The sequence below is a fragment of the Anticarsia gemmatalis genome, chromosome Z (assembly GCF_050436995.1).
Source record: "Anticarsia gemmatalis isolate Benzon Research Colony breed Stoneville strain chromosome Z, ilAntGemm2 primary, whole genome shotgun sequence".
Lineage (NCBI taxonomy): Eukaryota > Metazoa > Arthropoda > Insecta > Lepidoptera > Erebidae > Anticarsia > Anticarsia gemmatalis.
The window spans coordinates 5854533-5878268 of record NC_134776.1 but is presented as its reverse complement, the minus strand read 5'-3'; the positions used below and the strand labels follow the sequence as shown (position 1 = coordinate 5878268).

General features: G+C 34.0%; 1 protein-coding gene across 3 annotated transcripts in view; it reads left to right on the top strand.

The window, feature by feature from the left end:
• LOC142986480 (tyrosine-protein phosphatase non-receptor type 11-like) overlaps window positions 1-23736 on the top strand; it is a 77695-nt gene that overhangs the window by 46883 nt on the left and 7076 nt on the right. For 2 of the 3 annotated variants that reach the window (XM_076134995.1, XM_076134996.1), the window contains exon 3: window positions 21731-21907. In XM_076134995.1, the coding sequence (XP_075991110.1) occupies window positions 21731-21907 (177 nt within the window). Of the gene's footprint in view, window positions 1-1523; window positions 1620-21730; window positions 21908-23736 lie in introns of those variants that run through there. The other variant, XM_076134997.1, reaches the window with a different exon arrangement.

Here is a 23736-nt window from a genome sequence, read left to right as displayed (position 1 = left end):
TCATCACGATGTTTTCCTTCACCGTTGTCTGTAAAGCCGGATACAGTGATAATCATTTATATTATCATAGAAGCGCATTTAAATCAATACTATTAGTTTCCAAACATACTTATGTAGTATTATAATAATTTTGGTTGCCATCTTTCTTCCACGACGGTTCTAGTTTCTATCTTAAAATGATATATCATAAGCTTAGCCTTTTCTTCCAAGCTATGTTGGAGTTATGTTATTGATTATCTTAAAATGATAATCTCAGGAAAAAGTAAATAAACATAAAGAAGTAGTACCTATTTGTTACTACTGTCAGCCTAATAGCAGTATTTTTTACATCGAAGGCGTATTGCTCTCTCAATGATAAAAGGACATGTTTGTCAAAGAAGAATTAATTTTGATAAAAACAGCGGTTGAAATGATCGACATTCAAAGTTATTTGATATCGTTCATTGCAATAATAATCCCCGTAGTAGTATTATGTAAAAAAATGTAGTTAAGCTAATAAAAATAGCAACGTGCTGGTTTTGAAATGAATAATTCATTAATTTGTAGATTTCTATTTTTACATTAAATTAAAACGCGTGATTAATAAATGAATTCGTACAAATTATTCATTCAAAGTTTTCCAAACACACGCAAAACACATTCACACATAGACGGCATCAATAGATAATATTTATCTTTCATAGACCAACAAATCTTCTCAAATCGCTGGCAGGTCAATAAAACTATATAATATCCGATTAGTATTATTAATATTTTTTTTGTCGATGACAAAAATATCTGAGCATTGGATATGAGAAGTGTGGGATGTGGCTGTGTCGATGACGATTCAAGAACATTGTGACACACTGCCGTTAAGACTATACAGCAAACACGTGAATGCAATAACCTTGTAAAACGTCACTTCATTCTAACAAATTAAGGAAATGTGACGTATATTAATTAGTTACAGATATTCTATTAGATCACTTTTGGTGAAAATCACTTTGAGTAGGTGTTTCGTTTCTTAGAACAAACATTTGAAAGAGTTCCTTCCTGTTTATTTGCATATTGGTTTTTGCAAATATGATTTTTATGAGTCAATCTGTGATTAATATGGAAAATTAATGAAATCTTAAAATATGCATCGAGACATATTTTGGGATTTTATTAAATTTGATCTTTGAATAGATTGGACAATCGTGACCTTGAATTATGTGTACCGGCTTAAAATGACCAAATAAATGTTAAAGACAACTTATTTTGTAAAAAGAAAACAGTTTTTTGAAGATCCTACAGGCAACGACATGTATTAATGCATAATGCCGGACGAAGAATAATAGGCGTAATGTTATCAATCAATGATTTTGTTGGTCAGTCACCATTCCGTAAGTCCTTAACCTTCCAACAAAAAATGAGTAACAATCCACTTACACATATCTGGCTAACCTTCAGGAATATTACAGTCGTACAAGTACATAAACATGTTGTATGAATCATTCGGTAGTGTGTCCCACGTGACCATACAAAACGACGTGTTCTGGTGTTTACATATGCTAATACAGTTCATTCTGTGGACGATCTGCGCACTACCGCACTGCTACTCTTCGCCACTCCTCGTAACTCCGTGCTCGATAAATCATGTAAGTCTTTTTTGTATACATAACAAGCATATTCCTTGTGAAACCCTAAGCCATATTATCCTTATTTTGCTAGCTATTTGTGTCTGCAGTTCATCTTTCTTCCTCTTTAAACGAAAAGGTCCGTCTTGCGACCAGAATTTTCCTCATCAAGGACTTACCATCTAGTTGTAATGTCATTTACGTATGTATCTTTACTTAAACACCACAATTATCCATTGTTACTAATCAATGAGGGACTGATCACGGTTTTTACGAAGTTATTAGTGGCGTTGCGTTTGTTACATGTCGCGTTTACGTAATATCGTTAATCAGTTATGGTCATTACTTCTTTGTTCTAGAACTATTTCATTTATTCGCTTGAGGTTTGAGATGTAAATAAATAAAGCCGATCTATAAACAACATCGGGTTTAATGGCTTTCTGGCAGTTTATTGATTGATTCTCTCGTCAACCGCTCTGATTAATTCATGAGATACGTTCGCACACATCTGTCCGAATCCAATCTATCAAACAAACAAGTTAGCCCCGAAATTCACGCCCATCTGTCGAAAACATCAGGCAGGGAATGGAAAGGTCACCGGTAACCGCGCGCCGCTGACGGCCGACTCGATCTTAACATGCTTTTGACACACTTAAACACAAATACTTAATTATTTATATCATGCAGCAAATAATTATGTTGCGTAAAACTATTATTGGATATATTCGTTAGTCAAATTGCATATTGTACGGTATTTTTCTATTTATAATTGATAATTACATTTTTTCAATCGAATCGCCGCACCTTCGATTTGTACGGTTGCGAAAAAATGAGTATCGAGATTGCATTTTTATATTCTATTGTGTATTGTGGTTTAATTGGTTAATAGTACTTTGAAAAACAACGAGTACGTACTTCATGGTTGACGTAAACAAATTAATATGTCAGTCGCTAATGTCTATTATAAAAAATATATAAAGATACAGAATTATGTATAATGAGATGGTATATAAATCAGTACATGTCCACCCACAGCGTAGCCTTATTAAAAGTATTCATCTTGCATGTAACAATACAATTGCTTCGTTATTTTTGTTTCGCACCTAAGGACATGGTTATAATATGACAGTTGATAATTTGAGCTCATTATCCGAGATTAGGATTAGTTTTTGTTGTAGTTCAACAGGTTTTTATGCTGGCAATGAAAATGAATTCAGTAGTTTTTTAGATGGCGCAAAAAGTAAAGAATTCGAGCCAATTACTTTCTTAGTGCAAGAGATAATGAGGCGAATGAATGTTTTTATCATGCAACGTTGGAAAAAAACTGTGAATCTATTCATTAGCACCGATTTGGTATACATCTAAACGTTTTAATTTGATTAGTGCGCAGTACTGTAGGAAAATTTTGCTTCAGCATCCAATGATTCACGCATACCTTGACTGTGATCTAGCTGGCCGTAATTCTACGAAATAGACATAAAATCTTATGAATCAAACGGTCGCGTCGCGCGTAGAGTCCTTATTAGGTAATATTTTGTAATAGCGTGGGCTGTATGTAAATATAATCACGAGAGTGCAGTAAAATGTCAAGTTGTAAACTGCGTCAATATTTTGTAATACTAATGAATAGAAAACCAGTTATTTGTTTGTGAAACTAGTTTTAACAGGGTTATACTTAGCTACATAAGGGGGTAAAATATGTAATAATCTTGGCTATAATCACTAAAACGCATTATCCTGTCATTAAATATTTTGGTACTAATATTTGACCGCGACTTCATCCCTGTAAAAAGATTTCTTAGGGTTAAATATATTTTCAGTAATAATCCAGTTTATTATCTATCTGTGATTGACGTGAAAGGACGAAATACTTATAAATTTGGATAAAGTAAAGGATGCTCAGCAAGTAGCTTTCAGTAGTCTTTTAAACGGCAGTCCTATGGGAACCATGGGTAGACCCAAACAGCGTTGTATTCTTATTAAGTATGCACATAATTATTTAGTCATAATGAATATAAATAAAAATGAATCATTCAATGTATGTACGCGCATTACTTTACGCAACACAACCACCGCGTTGGATAATTCTTATTAACGTGTTTGTAATTGTCAGGACAAAGTTAATTTGGGATCGACGGGATCCAAATTCTCACGGGAGATGGGAACGTGCTATAACTATGCTCGGGTGAAGTCGGGCCCTGCCTCTAGTTATTTGTAAAATCCCCTTGAACGACAGTTTCGTCTGAAAAACGTCATTCATGGCCGACAAGTGTTGATTAACTCCCGGGATGTACTTGTTTCCGGGTAATTGCAGTCTCAATGGATTGACTCGTCCCCCTACAAACGAATGCACAGGTGTTTAATGTACAAACAACATAATAGATTTGTATCAATAAGTAGCTTTTTCCGCGGAATGATTATGTCTGTTTAGCATTCAAATATTTTTTAAATTGTTTTCATTGTTCGGGACTGATGAAGAGTTATAGTTCAAGAAAATATTATTATAATTGAAGAATTAAAGCAGTCTCCAGTCAATACAATATTACTTTTAAATATGGAACATACAATAGCCAAGCCAAAGCGTCAACTTAAAGTAAAAGTTAATCGAGCATTCAGCGATAAACTTATTTTTTTTTATATGTGAAATAAATCTTCATATTGATCATATTAGTTAGGTAAATCATATCTTCAGCTCATATTGGAGCGAGATCAGCGAGACATTGAATTATAATTTTAAATTAGGCGTTGAACAGAGAAGCAGTTTATAAACCACTACAATGCTTACCCCCGGTTTCTGAGTATATTAAGCGGTAGTTTATCTATTCAATAGCTTTTTTATCTCATGAGTTTTAACGCTATTGAATAGATAAACTACCGCTAAATGTACCTCAGAAATCGGGGGTTACTCTATGGTGTAGATGTATGAGACACACCCTTTGTTCGCTGTTTGTTTTATTAGTCCCATGTAAATGGGACTTTTGCCATATAGTTTTTACGTAACGGAAATTACAGTACGGAACTTGTGAAGATTTCAAATGCTTCGAAAAATAAGAAAGAGGCCCGGTATTAACCACTTCTAAATATCTATCACATAGCTTATTCGATAGAATATTATCCTGAAGAATATTTACAATTATAAATGTATTTTAACTAAACTAAACTATATTATTGTAAAACATAAAATTACAGTAGATTTCATAGATTTTCTGTCACTTTATTTAGCAGACAGATTTATCGGACTCTTAAATATAAATTGTAAACTAAGCCCTAAAATTAATATTATTCATGTTATTTTGTCGGTTATAAACGTGAATTCTCTACCCGCTGGTCACGTGAATAAAGTCTCTATAATTGGTTTTTATCGTCTTTCCGGTTCGCCACACGTAACGATACGTATTTAAACGTTCAAGTATAATGAACTGGTTTCTTTGTAAACAACAGTAATGTATGTATTTAAATAATTTACTTGCATACTTACATAATTTACCTTTTTTCATTCTGTATATAATGTAAAACTATTGAAAAATGGATCTGTGCACGAAGAGTTCCATTAACTAAAATAGCAGCAAGTAATCACGACTGTTGATTAAAATATTTATTTAATTCAGTTCTTTTTTGTAAATACACAAATGATTTTTTTTTTCCTTAGCTATCACGGACCATGACATATTACCTGCCTGGTGACTGAATATATGTAGTAATAAAGGCCCGTTTTTACCCTCTAGACACAGAGCTATAAAAATAATATAGTGGTGAATATAAGTTACGATTTCATTAGCTTATAATTGGATGCATAATAATTGCTATACGTCGATAAATTATGGACTGTCGTGTCGGCGTTGTGGTAAAAAAATATCTTTACATCTCAGATTTCTCTATAATAAAAGTAACACAGTTAGGGGTAGTAAAAAATGTATTGCGACGCAAGATTTAAAAGAATAGTGAAAGGATGTAAAGTGCAACATAATCTTATTCTATCTAAATCGATCTAGTACTTTAGCCCTGAAAACACAATAGATAGTTTCGCATTTACTTAAATAGTACTTAGATTTAAGTTCTATTCACTAATCGATATAAAACAGTTTTATAACATGCATACCTTTTTGAATTCTGTTTACCTTTAAATACGAATATTCTTATTATCACGCCTGTTTTATACGAAGGTGTAGACAGAGGTGTACAAAAAACATCTGTTTTACGATTTATAATTTTAGTTTATAGAACATTCCTAAACAAATGAAAAAATCTAACATCACTTTGCTCTACCTAGGAACCGAGCCCTAGACCTCATGTACAACAGTCGAACACACTCCACGCAAACCGCAGACGCTATTATCTTATTCAATTTTGATTAGCAGTTGATGAGTAATGTTTCACACATATCACTTACGTCGGGAGCTGTAATTTTAGCCATTACTATTGACTTAACCTTAAGCCTTCAAGGTGTTGTATCTTTAGACCTTCGACGCATCACATGTCTCCGATTTACATTTATCTTTACTATTATAAAGTGTGCGTTTGTGTTTGAGGAGTAATCTAAAAAAAAACGATTAAAGATAACCAGGGCAAAGTAACTAAGTATATTGTGTTAAATTGATTTGATTGGGGTTTTTGTACGTAAATAGGTCTTTTTTCAGCTATAGTTTTGAAATCAGATTTTTCTCATGGAGTTTAAAGCCCTGAGTATGTAAAGATTTTGAAATATCTCACTATTTTTTTCATCACCGGAAAAAGTTTCTAGAAGTACGTGAAACGTAAATAAAATAAGCAAATACTATAGTAGTTGATAGTGCCTAGACTTAAGTCTATTACTTCACGCCTATTATTACTTAATACTAAGTAAATTGCCTTGAGAAAACACTATGAGATGTGTATAATTAAATTAAGGATAACGTAACTATGCTCAGTTTTACTATAGATGTAATTACTAGGTACTAGATTTTATATAATAATATTTATGTAATTCTTAGAAGGCTACGTAATTATTTATTAATGACAATATTTATTGGATGTTTTCTGAACAAGTTTTATGTCCTGTCCCATTGCAGAGGGAAGGCCCTAGTTCTCCAAGGACAAGAGTGGGATAAGGCGTTAAATCTAATACTTTATGTTCTATTTAGTTCTCAACCCTTCTAGAACTCTTTCAAGAACTATCAATGTTGTTGTTAATGAACCTTTGAGACTTGTCATTTGCTATGATTTATGTGTTTCTGTAGCAAGGAGTACTTTAAACAGATCCTACAGGAACGAGTCAGCAAGACGCTTGAGACTCTACTTTCATTCTTTCCTTTCATTCAAGGCGTTGTGTAAGAAATAAAATTGTATCTGTTCAACATTCACTATACGGTGTAGGACCCAGTGTACTTATGATAATCACGGGGTCCCGTGTTCTATTCTCAGAATGTTATGGGGTTTTTCTAATTTAAAGGGTTCTGAGAAGTAAGCCGGAGCTTTGTCAGTTGCGTGGTGAATGACAATAGGATAACAAAGGATGCTTCGTGTATAACAGTGTAAGGACAAGCGAGCAGATGGTCTAAATTCTTTGGGATAAACGTACTAAGTTAGGTACGCTTTCGGCTCATGTTTTTGTTAAAAGAAATTGATTACATACGAGGGCTATTATGTCACAGATTACTTAATATTACGTCTTAAAACCTAACCAAACCATTTTCGTCTCAACTATCTAAAAACTTACATGTTTATAGTTTCAATCGAATCCACAAATCATTTTAAAGTAGCTCTACATTTGTTATTATTTTATTATGCTTATAGATTAGTTTCGCGAAAAAAAAACTATTTTTATCATAAACAAGGTGTTTTGCTACCTACGCTTACTTTAACTGGCTATGGTGCGCCCACGCACGTTTTTGCATGTTATTCTATACGAACAACCTTGAAACTATTATACAATGTAGTGTAAAACACGTAAAGTTACATAATGATGTAAGCGCCGATGTGCATTCGTTATACGCAATTATAATTAGTTACTATTAATGAATGATTTATTCTAATTGATTCACGTGATTTGTGATCGGTTTGGCAATAGTTTGATTAGTATTACATTCTTGTATGTTTGTTTTATTTATTCGTTATGCAAAAATATTGAACACGCCGTTTATTATTGCAATATAAGCTACCTGGACTATATCGAACACTTCAATTCCTTATGGTCCAAGGGTACCTTGTTAATTTTTGGAGATTTTCATAGTACTCGTAATATTTAGAAGCTTCTAGTTTCCCTTTCTATCACTATCGCAAAATATTTAGTCGTGACGGGCAGACCAATATTAATTTATCCGATTCATAGCTCGACACGTTTGACAAATTTGTATAGGAGCTGCAACTGGTCCACGGATTTGTCGTTGGATTATCCACTACTATAAATCTGCTCTGTTGATTTATGATCTCCTGGTACTACAAACTATCATAAGACATGCTCAGCCATTTAAGACGTTGTAGGAGGTTAATTGCGGCGTCTTATGTTTATGAAAGAGGATAATCTGTTTAATAAACATAGCTCATTTTATATTTGTTTGTCGCCAAGTAATTTCCTCATTAAATACTAATGTTAAACATAACTTACGATAGTTTTAAATACCAGGGCATCATAGGTTGAAAGAGTAAATCCAAACGGGAGTGCAGTCGAGCGAACGATCGTCCAACGTGTTGCAATTTTAATTCGTGTTGTGTTTGTAGTTTACAATAATTGAAACAACACATTTACAGAAATTCATGTAGTAGTGAGAATTAAACTTTTTATGTGTGCTGTTTATACAGTTCCAATTCATTTGTTGCAATTATTTACACGTGGATGGGTGATTTACAACACCTAGACGGACATATAATTTCGGCGGTAAATCATTTAGCCATCTCTTCTATTTTATGATTTCCTAGTACCATAAAACTATCGAAAGAAACGTTTTGATACTTAAGACGTTTGTTTTTTATTTGAGTGAGACTTACTATACTCTTTATTAGCTGCTTACTGTAAAACCTCTATATTTACTAACTGTAAGCATTCTAAATGTTTAGTATCGTTTAACCATCATTGCTGGCTCGGCTCTATTGCCAGTTTTTCGTACAGCCCCTATTTTTTGTCCTTAGCTCAAAAGATGTCCTTAAACTAGTTTATCTGGAAACTACTTTATATTCGATCAGAATCATAAATATACAAGACATACAAAAAACTACGTCTCCCTTGGACCAACATTTTTGATACTTTGTTTAGCTACTAGGAGCATTAGCAACGATCAATGTCTAAGGCGTTAAAACATTTCTTACGATGTACATCACTCACCAGGACATCATAAATCAAAAGAGTATATTCGGAAATGCAACCAACAGATCGCTGAACTTGTGGAATCCATGAAGCTCATTGTGTGCGAGGTCGATAATTAGCTACTTATGTAGTAGTGAGCGTCAATGTGTGATGTACACATTACCTGCCGAGAGGGAAAGTGACGAGAAATTTACAACTACACTCATCAATGTATACCTGTATAATACAGAGTTATAATAATATGTAAACTGCAACTAGTTGGTCCATTTATCTTATCTGTCCCGAGAGTGAAAGTGACGAGAGCTGTACAACTACAATGAGGTCTTTAAGTAAAGTGCTACTTAATGATGCTTTTACAGATTAATTCTGGATGTGGCGCAGCCGGTAGAGTATCCGACTGCAGATCATGAGGACTCGCGTTTGATTCCGAAGTCCGGCAAAGTGCTATCAATTTTCTCTAATTTATATGATGATTGTCTCTGTGGCGTGGTTGGTATTGTATGTGATTGCCAGGCAAAAGTCTCGGGTTCGAATCTTGGGTCGGGCCGAAAAGTATTTTCTGAGTTTATCTGTTAAGAATTGCTCGGCGATTGCCCGGAGTTTGGAAGTTGAGATCGTAGACCTCTGTATCTCGGAGAGCATGTAAAGTCATCGGTTATACGCCTCACCTACACGGGTCGTGCCGGAAATCCGTCCCGATGAGGAAGAGGGAATAGAGAGTGTACCTGTGTATTCTGCACACACTCGGTGACTAAAAACAAAATCCTGCACCGTTGGCTGATTTCCTAAGAGGAAATTATTAGGGAACACTGTACAAAACTATTTTAAAAGTGTTTGCTTACCTTCATTAAGTTATGCGACTCGGATAGCTGATCCCAATTAAAATTGCAACTAGTTCACCGATTTATCGGTTGATTGCACTGCCGCTACAATTAACTCTTTTGATTCATGTTATCCTGGTACCACAAACTATTGATAAGACATAGTCCCGGCTCTCCCAAACGGTAGTATTTGACTCATCAATTATTTTACTAATTGCCTGCATCTACCTCGCTTCTTCTATAGCATTTAAAACGAACGGAATAAAATTCATCCCTCTTCAAACACCATAGAGGGATAATTATTAGGAAGAAAGCCAGTTTATTTGAACAAAAGATGGGGTTTTGAACGTCTTGAATGAAAGTCCCGTCTTTTAAGGGGATAGATATACCAGGGCATCATGATTAAAAAGAGTTATTTTATAATGAGGGAACTATCCACCGACAAATCGGCCGACTCAGCAATTTTTGTTATACACACCTTTGTTTGCTGTTGTGTGCATTATGCACGTGGTTGACAGATAATGTGAAAACAAACAATAATGTTATTGTAGTAGTGAGGATTTAATTACAATGCATATGTGTGAGGTTTTGAGCTACTTGTTTTGTACTTATTTCAGCTATTTACCGTGATGCCTAATTTTATTACTTTGGTTGTTCAATACAAAAAAAAAGTTTCCAAAAAGTTTTTAACACACATCAATTCTGCGTATATAAAAGAACTTAGCATAAGCAGTAAGTATTTACTATAAAATCTGTATTAAATAATTAACGTTGGTAGCTGAAATTGCGTTACGACTGAAGACGGCCCAATTTTATTATATAACATTTTATGGGTATCTGTTTTACAAGGTTATCATCTAACGACGTTCAACGTTTTTAGACATTACATACAAAGCCTGTATTTAAAACACAGTCTGGAACGCCCGCTTCCCCAAAATTCATTAATTAACGACCGCTATAGGCCGACCCAAATGATAGCTTGGTATTGATACTGCAACGCGTTTGACGATTGATCTGTCGATTGCACATGCGTTGTATGCTACCTCTTTGAGGTCTATGCTGCCCTGGTACCCATAGGTCATCGTAAGACACGCCAGGGATACTTAAGACGTTCGGACTAGTATATCTAAGATAATCCGTCCTAGGTTTTGGGGTACATAGAGAAAAATCATAGTGTTAGTAAATCTGCGTTTCATAACAAACTACTTTAGTTTAGATTTTCCTGTTTTTTTTTTGTGTCAGTTGCGTTTAGAAGCGTTTAAAATATAATTAAATATTAGTTTTAGTTTTAAATGTAAAATAAAAATATATACTACCTACTACTTTAATATAATTTTTTGACTTTTTCATTTTAGTTTTGTTTATCGTTCATTTTCAGCTTTTCTTTCTTAGTAAAACCGAGTCCTCTAATTCTCACCTTATCTGTTTTTTTTTAAATAGAAATATGTGATTTTTTCTTATTAAGTGAGGTAGACTTTAGTCATTTTTAATCTTCTTTATTTTTGTCTTTTTAACTTTTAGATAGTTTTTTTTTGTGGAAACCCAAACATATAACATAGAAATAATTGACCTACTTCCTAGCCCTACTTTCTTAGAACCTATTTAGCTCCTTACGATCAATCACAAACACCAGGACGTCATAAATCAAAAGAGTTGATTGATATTGCGAGTGCAGTCCCCCGACCAATCGCTGAACTTGTCGCAGTTGCAATTTGAGTCCATCATTGCCGATTATTGCTACAATAATGTTTGTAACGGTAAACATGTAGTGGTGAAAATCGATGTGTGATACCCTGTCAATCAAAATGACTCCTGCTGACCAATCAGGTGCATCGAATATACCCGCGAAATTACCACTACATAGAAATTTGTTTACCACCACATTATTATTTCCTATCCCGACACGGTTGACTGATTTGTATCAACACTCGCACCATTGCATAATATAATATACCTACTCACATAAGTGTGCATGAAATTCTACACTTCCCATGTTTAATGTAGGTATCTCTTTAGATTTATAATGTCCTAGTGTTTCAAACTATCGTAAGAAATACTCCTGTCCCCTTAAGACAAGTGTAGAAGTCGTAATGTTATTGCAAGATTTTTATTGATAAAACTTTTTAGTTCCTAATCGTAAACGTGGCTTACATTAGTTTTATTTTCTCTTGCCGGGGAATGGTATTTTCTTTGCCCTGTTAGCAAGAGGTGGATAGGCCAAGGACTAATCAAGAGCCTTGTCTTTTATCAAGAACTGTTTATAAGAATGGTCTGACATGCACAGAGTACCTAAGTGCTTTCAATCAATTACTTGACTAAAAAGAAATTGTTATAACGAAGTAGTTATCCTCCAATCCAAGAATTTTCGGAAAATTGTGCATTAGGTTTCACTCTCTAAGACTTGCTTGGGAGGCGAGGAAATACCCTGTTTCCCTTATACTATCACAACTGCATAAACTTATTGTTATATATGTTGACAAAGATTTATTTAGTAATTATTTAATAAGTTCTCTGTTATCTGCCTACCCCTATGCGAAATAGGCGTGATTTACGTGTATAGTTAGTTATTTTTTTACATAATGATTTTGCACATTGACCGCTAAAACATGCATCGCCCCACGCATCCATTCTCATGTGGGAAAAAAAACTAGAGAAAATAGAATTTTGTAACAATGATTTACAATAACTACAAAATCACTGTACTCTGCTATATATTTAAATAACACATTATTAAATAAATAAATTAGATATTGAAATTCCCTGCTCCAGAATCTAATGGCACGTTTCTTAGTCCTCGCTGAATACGTCTTACGATAGACTACATTTACTAGGGCACTATGAATTTGAAGAGTAGGTCAGTAGCGGAACACTGGTCAACCGATAAATCGTCTCACTTGTCAAAATTTGCAGCCAATATGCATCGACATCGTGCAACGCGTCGAGGAACGCGTTGTTAACAAATCAAGTATCCGAGCCATGTGATTGGCTGTTCGATATTTAGTTTAAAATATTGCTAAAATGTTATAAACTTTAGCAATGTCTAAACTATGCTCCCCGTTCCTCGGGGAATCTGGTGTACAATAGTTTATAATACTAGGGGACCATAAAGTAAAGGAGTAGTTTGCCACAGGGGAGTGAATCTAACGACAAATCGTTCAACTAGTAATGAACTAGATTCCCAATGCGCCCTATGTTAGAGGGAGAGATTGACGTTTCATAAGAGGGAGAGGGAAAATTTATATTGTAAAATAAAATTAAAAAATCAACAATATTTTATAGTTTTAACATAAATAATACAGTGTACTCTAACCGTCTTGGTACTCAAGGAATTGTACTTTTGATAGTTGGCAGTACTAGGACATCATAGAACAAAAGAGTCGTTTTAGTGCGGGGAGAAATCTAGCGATAGATCGGGAAACTTGTCACTATTTTCTACGCAGTGTCGATGGATGAGTGCAGTGTTTTGTAATTCATTTTCTATAGTAGAAATACTGATTGAACAACAAGTGCTAAAACTAGTTGAAAACAGAAGACTGACGTTATGCGTTAGTTTTCATTGTATTCTAATAACAGAAGGCTTACAGGAAAATATTGTGAAACATTATGGATCGAAAGACTATAACTTTCTTAACTTAAGTGTTAACTTATTTCGCAAGTAGTTCCTAAGTAAATTGTGAGGAGTAAGTGAGTACGTGTAGGGAAATTTTAATGGTCGGTTTCAATTCTTCCGAGTAAGTGTCGGTTAGCATATCGAGTGCATAAACAAATATTTTCCTACATTTACTAGAATCTGGATCCATTGAATAAAAATATCCGAAACGTACATAACAAACCGTAAAACAAGCCTTTGAACTTTTATTTTACAACAGAAATATGAACAAAAGAACATTCTATTTTTTACTCATTGATATTGTTTATAACCTAGATTGCTACAACCGGAAAGAAAAATAAAAAGCTTAGTGGCGGTATATTTTCTCAAGGAATGCACTACTAAAGATATTTTGTTGCATCAGGAGATCATAAATTAAAAGAAGTACGAGTAGTTGCATCGTGGGACTGCTAAAAAAAGTATACGTGTGCAACTTGCCCTGCTCGGTGGAATGAAGTTTTTCAAGTTCAATTCGGAGATGATAGTTGCTTAGGGTTGGCGATACTTTTAAAAGACAATGTTATGTAAGAAATAATGTATCCTACATACGGTAACATCACGCTTATTATATCGGAGGTGTAGGCAGAGGTGTAGAAAGTAGACCTTTTGCATTTACGATTTTAGTCTTAATGCCATAATGGCACGAGCCATTTACCATATACTGGGCACGCCACCAAACTTCCGGCTACTATTTCGAAAGTACTTTACTCGACCCGGGAATCGAATCCGAGACCTTAAATCAGCAGTCGGTTGCACTACGTACAGCGTCACAAAGGCAGTTATTGTATCATCTCGGATACGAAAAGGAATTTGTAATAATAATCTTGAATCATACTTTACTGGAATTTGAACTCGGTACTCGACTTTAATGTGTGTGTTATTTTATGGCGAGATGACCATACATTTTATGCATTACGCGTCCTCACAATATATCCTCAATCAACTTTCTAGAAGTATTGTAGATCTTCATATAGATTTAGGTGGCGTCAGACAGATTAATAATTGTAATGAAAGAACAACTTCGTTTACTGTAGTTCAGTAAAGAAGAAACTGAACTAGCAAATATTTTTTCGGCTGCCTTCATTTCTGTACACATAATTAAAACAAAACTAAGCGACAAACTGAAATATTCTTTAGCTTGATACTTCCCGAATAACTAATAGCATACTATACCTACTTGTTTTACTTATGCCCGGTTTCTGAGGTACATTTAGCGGTAGTTTATCTATTCAATAGCGTTTTATTGTATGATTTTAAACGCTATTGAATAGATAAACTACGGCAAAATGTACCTCAGAAACCGGGGGGTTAGTCCGATAACTTAGTAGACCCTTGGCATGCACGATTTATTTCGATTAAAGTTAATAATTCTGAGTAATTTTTAATACAAATTAATGTATCAAATAGACCATCCTCAGCTCAGATGTTCCTCCGCCAGTCGCGAACCTTCCATACAAGGCAAAATAATGAAGGCAATTTTTTTCCTTTTTTACTAGTTGTATAATATATGATATACGATGTTTGTTAGGTATCTGACCTAATTGCTAAGGCATATTAATAATTATATTAGTGTTTCTAGGACAAACAAGATTGACAGACAGGTCACCATGTTTCGGGATTAACACGGTTATAAAAGGCTATGTATTCTTTCATAAATCCTTATTGTTCATTAACCATAAATTGATTTATAGAATGAAACCCCTGTGAGAATAAGATGATTTTATATAATATTATTATGTATGTATATAATTTTAGCAAAATATTCTGTTTATATTCGACTTTACACGTGCCGTATCACGTGTCAATGTAAAACAAGAAAATAATAACTCTTAAAATATTGCAATATTTTACTACAGTGTTGTAGTCGTGACTATTTTTAAGTACTCATTATTAGTTGGGAAATTAAAATCTTAAGGAAAATACAGTGTTGTGAGTGGGATTCACCGAGCAAGTGAATAGTGATAAATATACATATATTATGACTATGTTGTTTTTGCAATATGCTGGTCATTGCATACCTGATGTAATAGAGGTAATGATATTTCATTAAGCGAACTATTCTTACTTGTTTGATACCTGACATTCCTGTTCGACTAAAGGCGGGTTTAAATTTTAAGCATATTTATTCTTATTTGATATAAAAATTAATTGGTTTTGTTTTTATACCTTTAGTTGCTTTCATTTACATCTTATTTTTAAATATAACTTAACTTTAAACTAGTTTTGTATGGGACAAACTAATATTGGGGCTTAAAACTTTTGCACGCAAGTTTTTACTTTCCGCTCAGTCATGCAATGCCCCCTTTTCATTCTACAACCCTATAAATATTCTATACATCGGAATCTAGCTATAAACGGAGCATGCGTGGGAATCACACACACTAACTAGTTCATGAATACAGCCAACCCTCTCCACCGTTCACAACATCAATATAGTAGGTACATTGAGTCGAACTACTAGGGAGACAGAACCAGCCAAGAGGTAATATTCACTAGAGTGCAACTGCGCAAACGTGAACTGCGTCACAATATTATTTTGATTGATATTCGAAGTAAACAATCCAACGTGCGGCCGGGCGCTCCTCGCTCCTCGCAGTACGCCGTTTAATTGTCTCCGTTCATAAATTAATCACCTTTTGTTCTATCTTACATCATAAAGATAATGTTAGTACCGTCAACTATTGTATATTTTAACGTGTGAGTGTGCTAAGTGAAAAATCCGGCTTAAAACAGAATTATAAGAAAGTCGCGCAATAATTGCTTGTTGCTAGTGAAAGGCTTGCTTCTTTGGGTAAGTTTTTTAATTGTCTAGTGTCCGTCTCAGCTTTAACAAAGAAAATAGGTAGTCGTTTTTGTAACAGTGCAGTTAATTAATGAAGTGGGAAACGATTATATTAAGTAATGTTTGCAGTTCTTTAAAACTGTCACGTCATCCATTTCCTTGTACCCGTGCAATAGTTAAGATCATTATTATACTGCATAATATTCCTATTAGTAATTCCGTGTCTATTTATCAAAAGTCCGATGCATAATAATTGTTACAAATGGGCCGGCAGTAAAATGAAGTTAATAAATATTCATGTCTTACGAGGTAGTGAGACAATTGCAAATAGAAACAATTAAATATGTGATGACAATGAGATGAACGTGTATTTATATCATGTACTGATGGGAAAATGTGAATACCACCATAGCATTGCGTGACGTGATATGACCTGTTTATTGTCGACTTTAATATCGATTTTCATCGGCCTGGTCTAGTTTTTGCTGACCCATACAAGCTCTAACTGGACCAAAGCGGTTTATAGACATTTCGCTTTCATTACTCCTTTTGTGGAAAGGGTGCGTTTTTGTGTCAGCTGGCCGGGTAGTAAATCTACTCCTTTTTGTTACTAACTAGAACTATTCAAGTCTTGAAAGCTGTTAGATAACTGAGCAACTTTTGCAGTATGCGAGTAATCGAACTCTATATTTATGGACCTGTTTACCACATTTGTAAAAGTTCCGGATATAACAACTGCAACATCTTAGAGAGAAAATCAAGAAAACTAAGATAAGATATAAGATTTGGTTTTATCCTAAATTATTGAACCGACCAAAACTTTTAGCGACAGTCATAACGGCACAAGTACCTTCAACAGCACACACAAATGACTCAGGACGACTTGAACTAAATATACGATAAACCTTGAATTAACTGCATATTCTACAAAATTACGAGCTCTATAAACTTAATTGCTTACCCAGAAACCTAGATAAAGGCTTACAACTTATACACTGGCGAGACGCCAAAATAGTTGTCGAATATTCACGCACAATTTTTTTCCTTCATATAGTAAACAATGTTTGTACGTGATTTGAATTTCTACATGTCCATACTTCGGGCTGCCTCGTGAATAGTAATGTAGAAGGAAACACCATAGCCTGGAGAAGGACATTGTCTATATACGTGACTATTGTCACGACGACCTTGTGTAGTACCCAGTATACTATATTAAATGATAGTGTCCTTATTTTGCGTGTATTTCGTTTTGGTGTTTAATTTTTTTGGGCTTTTTTGTTAATGTCTCCTTTTTGGTCTTTTCGGTCTATTATGGGTCGGGTTGTTATGAATTTTATTTAAGTTACTAAGGATTTTAATACATTATCGCATGGGCTTCGGATAAACTTATGTTAGCAAGGCAATTAAGCTGGATCGTTCTATATTGACTCCAAAAACTTAAGCCACAATGCAATACTAGAAAAGAAAAAGATATTCGTTTGTTAGTCAGAGACACAGAGAAAAGTTAGATAGAGTATTACATAAATGTGAATGGAAACTCTAACTTCCTATTATCTCTATTACATTTTAGGTACATACTTGATAATCAGATAAAGCGTAGAAATAAAACAAACGATCATAACAGGCATATTTACAACGTGTGAGCCTTGAACCAGCGTGTAACGACGTCGCCGGTCAGACGGTACTCGTATTTGGGGATTTAGGCGTTTTGTTTATGTCTGTTAAGTCCAATATGCCATATATTCTTCTACTAGCTAACACTTACGGCTTCAAACTCCGTACAAACTTTCCTCCCTTATTTTAACGTCGAAAGTCGATTCTTTATATGTAGTCGCCTTTCGTTGATCTAGTGTCCTTAAAGGATTAGGCTTTCGAGAGTATCCAACGCATCTATTAAAAAAAAAATCTTGTAAATAGTTGAAGACCACGAACCGAACATAAATTAATTATTCTCTCTAAATTCTTCATTGAAGTTTCGTCCGCTCTAACAGCTTTACGAAACCTACTTGACAAAAAAAATGAAACGTAAGCCGTATCGGCTTTCGATATAGCCGATCAGTTAAAAAACATGAATGCAACATGCTATAAACATCATTACGTATGTTTAATTTTGTTATTACTTCTCCAAATATGTTGAGGAAGGGCGTACTGTACTCTGTTTACTTGAGATAAGGGCTGAAGGACATCAATGTAACGACAATTAAAATGTTCCAAGTTTGGACACGTGTAGGCAGTGAGGTTTATGATGAATGTGTTATTGTGTTGTCATGTTTAAATTGTTTTTTCTATGTAATTCATCTTTTGCGACGTTCGGGCTATTATAGAATAATTTATTAAGACTTACAAATCACTTGTTCGTTATGTAAATTCCCATGTTTTTTTAATCCTGCTACTAGACTGTCTGTTAATTCATCGAAACTATTCTAGTACTAGCTCAGTGAGAACACTGGTACATGGTGCGTTCACATAACCGTTCGTTGCTTCTACGCAAAGTCAAGTAAATTAATTTGGATGGAAATTGTTTTAAAATGCATTACATTAAACAGAAGGATATTTTTTCGTATATAAATAATTTTAGGCGTCATAAGTATCCTTCTTTAGTAGATTTTTATAGAAACTCTCCATATTTATTCTGTAAATGATTGAATAACATACTGCAAATCTTAAAATATAGCCGCGGCGCAACAAGCATGTCTTCAATTGAAAATAATATGGACTATAAATTACAGTTTTGCTTTGGAATGACTGGGGAATGTAATCTCGATCAGCACTCATTAATATAATCATTATTGAGTGTATTTATAACAATTTCTTAGTGATTTATGATGGAGACAACACGTGACAATTCTTTATGTTTATGTATAAACGTGAGTTACTGTCTACTTACTTTGATTGCATTTATTTTAATAATTATGGGCCAGTTTATGCAGTCTTAAATTGTCACGGTTCAGTTGTCACGAAACATGTGAAAGAAGCAAGGGAAGTTTGTAAGGATCGTACCAAGTGGCGTTCTTTGGTCTCTGCCTACGTATGTAAATAAAGCGTGATTTTATGTATGTAAGTATGTATGTATAAAATTCTGTATTTCATTGTCAAAAATAAAGTTTGTTTGTTCGTGGTAAACTCGAAAACTATTAAACGGATTTCATGTGTTTTTCATCAAAAGAAAACTATGCTGAACTAATCCGTGATTCTCGCGGAAGGTTTTAGTATAGTAAAGGTGACCCGGTTTCTTATAATTCTATATTGCATTAGGATAGAAGATTTTACATACCTATCTAAGATCCACACATTTATTCTGCTTTTGTATTACATAACATTAAAAATAAATAACTATCAGTTGAAAACTGCACAAACATATACTTCCATATGCATGGGCGCATATTATATCAACCATACATTATGTCAGTAGGAACATACAATCGTTTTAAATTATGCCACAGCTCTTGCCGATGTGCTGTTATAATCGTATGAATTTATCTTTATTGTGACAAAGTTAGAGTGTATCTGATGTAACAAGTATGTAATAGCGAGGGTTCTATGAAAATTGCATACTTATACAGGGTGTCCCAAAACTCAACGATAATCCGAGACAGGATGAAAGGCCAAGTCATACCGGCTATAGGAAAAAAAAAAAAAAATTCCATATCACTTAGTTCAGCAATAATAGACACTTTTCAAAAAAGTTGAAATTCCACACCCTTGGTCGCATTTTCAAGTCCTGTGATCACCAATGTCACAATTTCGCTGTGTTTTTTTGAATTTCGTGATCTTAATTAAATATGCTATTAATCGTATAACAAATTAATGCACAAAACATTGTTAATTTAATAAAAAAAGTTAAGTTTTAGTGAGTCATCTTTCTCAAAAATATCGTTAGTCAACTTTGACGCTTCATGCTGAAAAAAAATGTAGTACACTACCCTTGGCAAGTTATTTCAAAAGTTGGCGCATTTAATCAAGATTTCAAAATAGTATAACACTTGCCACTTTTCTTGCCATTAAAAATGTTATTTTTATTTGAACGAAGAGTATCCTCGCAAATGGATCGGGCGCAGTGGTACAATTTAATAGCATCCTCGTTCCCCCGATCTAAATCTAGTAGATATTTTTTACTGGGAATGCATAAAAGAAAAAGTCTATTCGAAATCAATACAAAATCTATCAGAACTTCGCCAGAAAATTGACACAGCGTCAGAAGAAATAAATGCAAGGAATTTTGCTTGACTGGTGAAAAAATCATTTGTACGTCGTTGCAGAGCCTGTATTCGTGCCAGAGGAAAGCAATTATTTTTAGTAAAGATGTAATTGAGTCAGTCCATAACAAATATTTAATGTAATAAACATAATAGGTTATAATAATTAAAAAAAAAACAATGAACGAACCATCGATCTTATTTAATTATTCTCCTTAAACTAAAGTAATTCCGAATTGTTTTCCTCTAGCATGAATTCAGGCTCTGCAACGCTTTACAAAAGACCTTTGCACCGGTCAATCAAAATTCCTTGCATTTATTTCTTCTGACGCTGTGTCACTTTTCTGTCTAAGTTATGATAGATTTTGTATTGATTTCGAATAAACTTTTTCTTTTATGCATTCCCAGTAAAAAATATCTACTGGATTTAGATCGGGAGAACAAGGAAGCCATAAAATTGTACCACTGCGTCCGATCCATTTGCGAGGATACTCTTCGTTCAAATAAAAATAACATTTTTAATGGCAAGAAAAGTGGCAAGTGTTATACTATTTTGAAATCTTGATTAAATGCGCCAATTTTTGAAATAACTTGCCAAGGGTAGTGTACTACATTTTTTTTTCAGTATGAAGCGTCAAAGTTGACTAACGATATTTTTGAGAAAGATCACTAAAACTTAACTTTTTTTATTAAATTAACAATGTTTTGTGCATTAATTTGTTATACGATTAATAGCATATTTAATTAAGATCACGAAATTCAAAAAAACACAGCGAAATTGTGACATTGGTGATCACAGGACTTGAAAATGCGACCAAGGGTGTGGAATTTCAACTTTTTTGAAAAGTGTCTATTATTGCTGAACTAAGTGATATGGAATTTTTTTTTTATTTTTCCTATAGCCGGTATGACTTGGCCTTTCATCCTGTATCGGATTATCGTTGAGTTTTGGGACACCCTGTATACTCGTCTAAATAGCGGTTTGTTTGATTACTTATGCGATTTTTCAGTTGACTGCAAGGTCTTTAATATAAATGTTGTCATTGATTTTTAATTTATCAGAAGACCGTAAAATTTTCAACCTGCTTATGCTTTAGTCTCATGCTATAACTTTGATGTCCATCGCAGTGCTTGTTTCCTAGTAACAATAACATATTTATTTTGTGAAAACTATAATTTTCAATGCATTAAGTGATTGGCGTCGGGTAATCGGCTATGATCTTGTTACTAGTGTCAATATTTCTTCTAAATGAATTATAATTATTCGCAACTCTATGTTCTTCGTTTGTATGTCTTTATACAAACACAACATAAATATACATACATAGTCTAAAATATAGTCACAAAGGATAAAATACACTACATTCATGTTGCTTCGATATTAACTAGTACTTATTGTCCCCAGCATAACAAGTACGACGTCGGCAGTGGCGAGCAGTTCGACGACCTCGTCGGTCTGATAGAGCACTTCAGGTCGTACCCCATGATCGAGACGTCGGGTGACGTGCTGCGTCTGCTGCAGCCCGTCAGCGGAACCAGGCTTAGAGCTCACGATATTGATAGAAAAGTACAGGAGATGCAGGTAAGAAAAGAAAAAAGAAATCTCTTTTAACGGGTTTTAAAAGAGAGGAGGTTCTTATTCATTAAAATGTTTAATAGGTATGTATTAGATAATCGTTCGTAAGTTTAGCCTTAGTTAGCCCGATTTTAGGACCTTAAATAAAGAAAAAAAAACCTGGCCAGTAGTTTGTGGTTGCTATCTGAAATAATTAGTTTTATCACTCTATGCAAACTTATAGTTATCTTTTGCTCGATTGCTAATAATATTGAGATAGATACTATGTATAGTTCATAGCAAAAAAAAACGGATTTTACTATAATTTGTTACTTTAAGATTTAGCTCACAATAAATAAAAACGATTGTCCTGCAAGTCCTCCAGTGTCTAACTGCTATAGTAAAACGAAATTCAATTGTCACAGAGCCAAATACAATAAAGTAACACTTCAATATTTCATACCATGCTGAATATTCTACCATCATGTGGCAAAAATGCTTAAAACATTATTTAAATCTTAAAGTTGGCCGAACAAATAAAATTCACTTTTTTAACATTCCTTCGAGCTAGACAACATCAGTTGCGTTTCTATAATGAAGGAAAAACGTCAGTCATGTGATAATAGTTCTCACGCTCGAGACGCAACAATTACGAGCGAATTTATCAAGAATGTCGCCTTCGTTTTGTCTAAAAATATGTCTACAATCTACATTCCCATCGCTAAGAGAAAATAATACTTCTTTGTAATATTATGTGCTTCATCCGGAACGCAGACATGAATTACATATGGGATTCCCTCGTCGCAATGTTTTTTTATATCTTTACATATTTTACGGCTGTTCTCTCATGGAAAACTAATAAAAACTTCATATCACTGGTTTAATTTTCAAAATCATTAATCAAGAGCTAAGTTAATCTCAGTGATAAATCAATGCAATGAATCAGACCTCATTTGCGGATTAAATTTTCCTGTGTGTTGTGTAAAATAAATTAACTTAAGTAGCAATAGTAGAGCAAGGCATCGGTTGATTTAATCTAATCTACGAATAAAAGCCGACCGCAATGATTTAGTAAATGCTATAATTTGAATAATTAGCGTAGAATAAAAGTACCGCATCTATAGTACAATATCTTGAGTGGCCACAACTTGCTACTTCTAGGAGACGACCCCAAATTTATTACCTCTTTGTTGCTCTAGCACTTGAAAACTTTTCACCGGATTTGCTTAAGGAACAATAAAAACTCAATACTTATAGTACAATAACTTAGTAAAGCATCTTGTATGCAAGTTTCGCGGCTGTCGAAGGCATAAAAAATCAGAATTAAGAACTTCAATGTAGTTATCCATGTTTATGCGGCTGACGGTGGTCTATTTGATACAGCTACTTATTTTGGAAATACACAGTATTATTTATTGTAATCCAGATAAATAAATCGTGCATGTTAAGACTCTCTACTAAGTTTTCAGACTATGAGTTCCACATTAGTTTTACCCTAGAAATTATTTTCCCTATACTAGTAAATAGGTAAACAAAACCCCATTGTGTTGCACGTGCTAACAAGGTGAATAAAACATGACGCCGCTCCACATTCAGATGTGTTAGTGCACATATGATTAGGAACACATGGCACGTGGGCTGACATGATCTAAAGGAATGCCATCGAATGCCACCTATGTACTATGTCTTTAATGATTTAATAAACTTACGCAAGATAAATCACTTGATTAGTTAGAACAGTATATTTTACATCCGTCTTGTGAAGTTATGGTACACTTAGGTTTTTACAAGTAGGTACGCCAAAAATACGTTTCAAAATTTCTGAACCAAGTTATTGAACTCGCTGGAAATGTTCA